The sequence below is a fragment of the Vidua chalybeata genome, chromosome 13, assembly GCF_026979565.1.
Source record: "Vidua chalybeata isolate OUT-0048 chromosome 13, bVidCha1 merged haplotype, whole genome shotgun sequence".
In the NCBI taxonomy this organism is placed as follows: Eukaryota; Metazoa; Chordata; class Aves; order Passeriformes; family Viduidae; genus Vidua; species Vidua chalybeata.
Genome location: NC_071542.1, coordinates 18,185,949 through 18,192,316, shown reverse-complemented (window position 1 = coordinate 18,192,316; position 6,368 = coordinate 18,185,949). Strand labels below are relative to the sequence as shown.

The following is a 6,368-nucleotide window of genomic DNA, read 5'->3' as shown; positions in this document are numbered from 1 at the left end:
TGTTGTATAAAAATAAATTTATTTCTCAATAGTGGAAACGGATTTATTCAATATCTACAGCACTCATGGAGATTCTCTTCCTTAAGAGAGAAAGAGAAGACGTATCTTCAGGAACCCACCATGATAACATGTGGATGACAGTAAGATCAAACACTATGGGAAGAAATCCCCTAATTAAGTTGAATATTATAGGTGGGCTTTGAAATATTTTATATTAACTTACAGACATAAAAAATTACATTTATGGTTTTATATCCTGTGCCAATATTCCCCTCTCTTTCAGAGTCTTTTTTGCTATGCTAAGTTTGAGTGTTTGGAATCTGCATTCCCGATGAACTGTTCTTGGATTCTGCTGGAACCAAGAGTGCATATATCCATTGTAGAAGTCAACTGCTGTAAGCTTCTTCTTTAAAACGACTGTTTTGATTCCAACCCAGCCTTCCTAAATATAAAAACAAAACAAAAAAAAGGCAGTAAGCTCCTTCCATGTTTAAAGCTATCTTTAGCTTCCATAGGCTGGCTTACAGAATACATTTTAATCAATGTCATCAGGCTTACAAGTCAAATTCTTGCTTGCAAATGTGCAAAGCCTGTTAATGGAAATTAAAACTTTAAGGTATCAAATAAAACATCTGGTGCTGAACTAAACTAGTACAGAAACTAATAATGGACAATTAAGACGAAAGTTACGCACCACACAAATACTAAAAACCTCATCTTTAGTGCAGTGAATATAAAACAAATAGGGAAAGCCTACCTTGCAGCGAGCTATCAATGTTTGGGACATTTTATGGAACAGCACTGAACCAGGAACAACTTCACAGTCATTCTGTATTTGATCTAAAAGCAAAGAAGGATCATCCTGCATTTTTATGCCAAAAAGTACACAAAATGTTTGATCCACTTCTGTTCCTTTGAAGCATAATAACCATCTTGAGTCACTATTTTGCTGAAAAATATTTTATTGTATTCTGTGTTTTATTATAACCAAATGAACAGAAACAATCAGGACAGTCATTCTCTGGCACTACGCCATATCTGATCCATGAACACTCACTAAGCCCTGATCAGTCACACAATTTGGCCCACATGGCACTCACATTCTTAAAGAATATGGTTTAAAAATTTTAATAATTTAAGAGTAAATACCAGAAAAAACAGGGATATTATCCACTTCCACAAAATCCAGGAGTTTAACAGTAGTACCCTTCCAGAGTGTCTGCAAAGGAAACTGGAAAAAGAAACAGATGACACATTCAGAATATTTTCACATTTCCAGGCTATTTCTTCCTCAGGCAAAATACTTGTGATAATAACATTAAGGGAAAATTTAGCTATATGTCTAGACAGAGATTTTCCTTATCAGACTTAGTTTTCCTGACCCTTCCTCAACTCAAACCATTAGTCTATGCAGAATGAGTTAAACAATTAGCTACAACAGCTCTTCACTGTGGCTGTCTGCACTGTTTACTGCCATGCAGAGATGTCACTGTAGCATTCCAAACCTCCTCAAATACACCAGGGAAAATCTCAGAGCTAAGGAAACAATATACAATTTTTGAGCTGATTTCACACTTGGGATCAAGTCCATGAAACTTCTCCTGCACATTAATTCCACCTCTAATGACAAACTACCAGGATTTTAGAACACATGCAAGGTTACAGAGGCTAAAATAACTAAAACTGAGATATAGTGATTAGTTAAAATATCTACATCAAACTCAGCCATGCTATAGGACAGAAAAGGGTTCAAAAAAATCCAGTCTCACCATACTTCCTATTGCACGATGCAGTTGAATTATTTGTGCAGCTGTTTGCTCTTCCCATTTTATACAACTCTTCGCTACAGAGATTTTAGGAGCTGTGGGGAAAAGAGAAATTAGAAGAGTTATTTTGCTTTACATCTTTTAGCAAACGGCTGTACTACTTTATCCTATTTTAAACCTCACTTTTTCCTGACTAATAGTGGGTCTACCATCCAGCCAAGGTACCTCAGACAAAAACTGGAGAAAAGATTTTCTAAACACCTCAATTTGGATTATTTTTTACTCTCAGTTGTTCTCTTTATTTACCCATTGCACTGCAAACTTGTATCATGCTTTTAATACAGTTCTAACCCTTCTATCTGCATTACAACAATGAAGAATAACAAACTCAGATCTTGTGACATCAATAAAGATTTTGATATTGTACAAGTAACTGGAAAAAAAAATAAGTCTGAAGAATTCTGAAGCATTTTTCTCCTGCATGACTTTTTTAAGCCAGAGAAGGTGGTGAAGAGAGCATATTGAGAAACGAATCTTAAAAAAACACAATGCAGTATGGCAGGAAACTTTAATTTTCCTGCTGATAAAGGAAAAAATGAACAAGTCACAATGAAAACAATGTGTACCTACCAAACGTTACTCCTTCTTTTGGCTGCTCTTTTTTATTTTTTAAACTTTCAGGTAAATTTTTCAAAACTGCTAACAGCTGCAAAATTAAATTTTGAACAGAGTATTAGTCAAGATAACTTTAAGCAATAATAAACAAAGTAAAACTTAATTTTTCAACAGTGAAACTGTCATGTGAGCTTTTAGAAAATTGACTCAGTATATTCAGAAAATGCATATCCTTGACACAGAGACAGTAAAGACATCGTTCCCACTGAGTCACAATTATAAAACTCAAGGGTTTTTTTTTTTTATGGATGATCACTTCTCTGATATCAATCCCAGAACAGGACAAAAGCTGACTATTAAAATAAAAAAGCAGACATTCATTTAAAAGAAAGAGCCTGCACTGTTTCCACAGACAGCATTTGGGTTCTTCACTGAATAGAAACACAACAGCAACACACAGGATTGACACTGACAACTGATCACAGACCACTGAGCTCTCCTCTCAGCAAGGCAAAGTGCTCACAAACACCAAGTTTCACATCATCCTCCTCCGAAGCTTTAAGCCAGCTCAGAACAAGATTAGTAAGAATTCTGTTTGCACATGTTAAAAGCAAAGTACCAGTCAGAAGTGACACAGCTGGCAGGACTTTACCATGTTTGCACCCATCTTTGCCAACATCCCTTCCAGCTCCTGTGCTGTACAGCGGGGAGGAACAGCAACCTCTTCTTGCTTAATAATTGGACCTACATCAAACCTGCAAGGTAGGAAACAAAACTTACTGGAGAAGCTGAAGCTTAATTAGTAGTTAGAAAGTCTGCATTCAAAACATTAGCTCAGTTACTAATTATCCTTTTTTTATCCTCTCTAAAGCTATTTTTCATATGTCATTTCACATTATCAAATGTTTGGTTCACAAGACAACACAAGGAAGAGAATCCTAATCTTGGCAGCAAGATTCTCCTCAGCAAGCTGAGACTGCTGTGAACACACAATTTACAGTTCAGAACATGAGATCTAAGAAGAAACAACTTGAAATCCTTAAGATGAAATTTGCTTCACACTTTCCTGAGATCTATTATTAGACAAGCATCCAAGAAAGAAAACTAGAATAATGTATTTTCACAAGCCTTTTAAGCCAGAGCTTGGGCTGAAACTAAAACATATAATCTTCCTCATGTCTAGACAGGCAATTTCTTGTCTTCTGTCCACTTGCAGGACGTTACAGGTGACTCTGAAGTCTGAAAACCAGATCTTTTCTGTCATGTCATACCAAGCCTATTGATAAAGCTGTGTGACTGCTCTGTGTCTGTTCCCTGTGATAATGCTAAGAATTAGAAAACAGGCCTGGAGTGCAAATTGCACACTTATTAAAATACTGTAATTGTGGCAAATCTCATACAGTTAGATGAACATTTTTAAGTGTTTCAAACTTTAAAATTAATCACATACATTAAAAAAAAATCATGGTTCTGTAGAATGAGTTAAATGATGACTTCAGCAGTGGTTATTTAAAGTTCTGAGAGGCAAGAGCAACGGTGAGTCATGTGCAAAGCACACCAAACCTACTTTTTTGGTCTTATTTCCATAATTGTCACCCCAGTCACCTTATCACCATGAAGCACCGTGTGGACTATGGGTGCAGGACCACGCCATCGTGGGAGACAGCTGGGATGGACATTCAGCACACCACTGGAAAGAAATATTCACAAGTTAGAATAGGAATGGTACCTGAAACATACCTAAGTGGAGTGCAACCTATATGACAGTGAAACTACTATCTGTTCATACGTTCTCACGCGTTACTGGCTTAAATACGCACTTGAAGGAAAATTCACACCATATAAACTTCAGTTTCTCAGCGAACACAGAAAGAGATGTGAGGAATAAAGGCAAACATTCTGCTGAATATTTGCATAAATTTACATCCATGTGTCAAAGAACACTGAATTTCACAATGACAGCAATAGGGCTCAGGCTAAGCATATGAACCCAGGGAAGCTGACCTCACTTACTACAAGTCACAGATGCTGCCTCAAAATAAGAGTGCAGCTTTGGTAACGAAGCAGTGGCAGATGTCCTGTCCACACACTTACTATGGGAACTGCAGAATGAGCTCCTCGCTTAGAAGACGTCCAAAAGATGCCACCACACCCACATCAAACTGCCCCGCGGGTCCCGTGTGTGGCCACTCGTGCACAGGCAGCTGGAGCTCCCTGGCACAGCTCCTCACGGGCAGCTCCCCGGGCAGGCGGGAGGGCAGGGTCACCACCTCCAGCCGGGACACGAGCGAGCCCTCGCTGGGCTCCCTGGGGTGGACAAGGTGTTGAAGGCGTCGTGCAGGTAAACTGAGGCGAGGGCTGGGTCACCTCTACCCCTCGCTCTGTCCTTCTGCCAATCCCCACAGTCTCTCTGATCCTGGTCCCTGTCCCAGGCTCAGGCTCCTTCCCGCTCCCTTCTCTGCCATCCTCCCTGCCCAACCCAGGGTCCCTCCCGCGCGACTCCACCTCATCCCTCAATAACCTCTGAGCCTCATCATCACCAGCCCTCATCTCCCATCTCTCGGTGCCCACCCCTCTCTCACCCTCCCCAGCCCTTGCCGTGTCCCCTCAGGCTCTGCGCCCCTCAGAGTCCATCCCCCGCTCAGGCTCCATCTCTCCCCTTCAGGGTCCATCTCCCCCTCAGGTTCCTCCCTCACATCCCCGTCTCCCGTGTCCCCTGTGCCTCTCTCTCCCGGCCCCGTCTCCCCTCAGACGCCCTCTCCCCCGTGCCCGGGCGGTACCCGGCGGCCCGCAGGGCTCGCAGGGCGGTCACGGCGAAGCGGTCGGTGCCGAAGAACAGGACCCGCCATGGCGGCCCCGCCGCCCTCACGCCCCCGCGCCAGGCGCGCAGCACCCGGGCCCGCATCGCGGGGCTCCCGCCGCGCGCGGCGATGACGCAGCGGGACCCGCCCCGCGGCAGGGCCGCCCTCAGGGCTGAGGCGGCGCCGCCGTGGTCGTAAAATCTTAGAATTATCGGCGAACCTGAGTTGGAAGGGATCCAAAAGGATCATCGAGTCCAACCTATTACTGGGGTGTCCTGCCCTGCGCAGCACACCCCAATAATTCCACCTTGTGCCGGAGAGCGTTGTCCGAACGCTTCTTGAGCTCTGACAGGTCGTGACCATTCCCTGGGGAGCCCCTTTCAGTGGCCGCTCTGAAAACCTTTTCCTGACATCCAGCCTAAATCTCCCCGGGCTCATCTTTCTATCGTTCCCTTGAGTCTTGTCACTGGTCACGAGAGTGAAAAGAGCAGTGTCTGCCTTTCTGCTGCCCCTCAGGAGGATGCTGAGGACCACAATGAGTGACAAAACAAGTGCCTTCAGTGCTACTCATACAGCTTCCCTTCCCCATCCTCGTGGCCTCCTTTGGACGCTCTCTAAGAGCATAGTGTCTTCATATTGTGGTTAGCCTGCAGAAGACCGACAGGGGATCTCGTTAATGCATAAAAATATCTCCTAGGGTGCTAAGATGCTAGTGCAAGGGTCTTTTGGGTGGTGCTCAGCAACAGGATGAGGAGCAGTGTCCATAAATTAAAACACAAGAACTTCCATCTCAGCATGATCTTTATGTTGAGGGTGGCAGAGCACCGGGACAGCTGCCCAGAGAGGGTGTGGAACAAATGTTCCAAACCCATCTGGACACGTCCTGCTGTGTCCATGCTCCGCATGCCTTGGTAGGGGGTTGGACTGGTTGATCTCCAGAGGTCCCTTCCAGCCCTAACAATTCCATGATCTTGGTGAGGCGTGGTGGAAGCCATCAGGGCGGCCCTCGGGGTCTGTGCTGCTGATGGCTCCAGCCCCACAGTGTCGATGCTCCTGAGTGGTGTCACCCGTGGCCCCTTAACCCTGACAGGCATTGTCCATGCTGCCTCAGTGCAAAGATAATGCAGAAGAACGTCAGGGATTGAAAGGGGTGTTGACCCCACAGCCACTGACCCGGCTCTGACAG

General features: G+C 43.9%; 1 protein-coding gene across 1 annotated transcript; it reads right to left on the bottom strand.

Moving 5' to 3' along the window:
• MTFMT (mitochondrial methionyl-tRNA formyltransferase) lies at positions 1-5,286 on the bottom strand. The gene is made up of 9 exons (XM_053955271.1): positions 5,162-5,286; positions 4,476-4,688; positions 3,949-4,071; positions 3,034-3,136; positions 2,397-2,472; positions 1,770-1,861; positions 1,150-1,231; positions 758-840; positions 1-442 (listed from the first exon to the last, which is right to left on the bottom strand). The coding sequence occupies exons 1-9, from the start codon at positions 5,284-5,286 to the stop codon at positions 242-244; spliced, it is 1,098 nt and encodes a 365-aa protein (XP_053811246.1). The 3' UTR covers positions 1-241.
• Between the last annotated feature and the right edge of the window lie 1,082 nt (positions 5,287-6,368).

Bases quoted from the DNA above. Each gene is read 5' to 3' on its own strand.
- MTFMT (XM_053955271.1), bottom strand. From the start codon at position 5,286: ATGCGGGCCCGGGTGCTGCGCGCCTGGCGCGGGGGCGTGAGGGCGGCG. The intron at 2,473-3,033 runs GTAAAGTCCTGC...TTAATTTTGCAG, and splicing joins CAAAGATGGGTGCAAACATG to CTGTTAGCAGTTTTGAAAAA. The intron at 1,232-1,769 runs GTGAGACTGGAT...TTCTTTTTCCAG, and splicing joins ATCGTGCAATAGGAAGTATG to TTTCCTTTGCAGACACTCTG.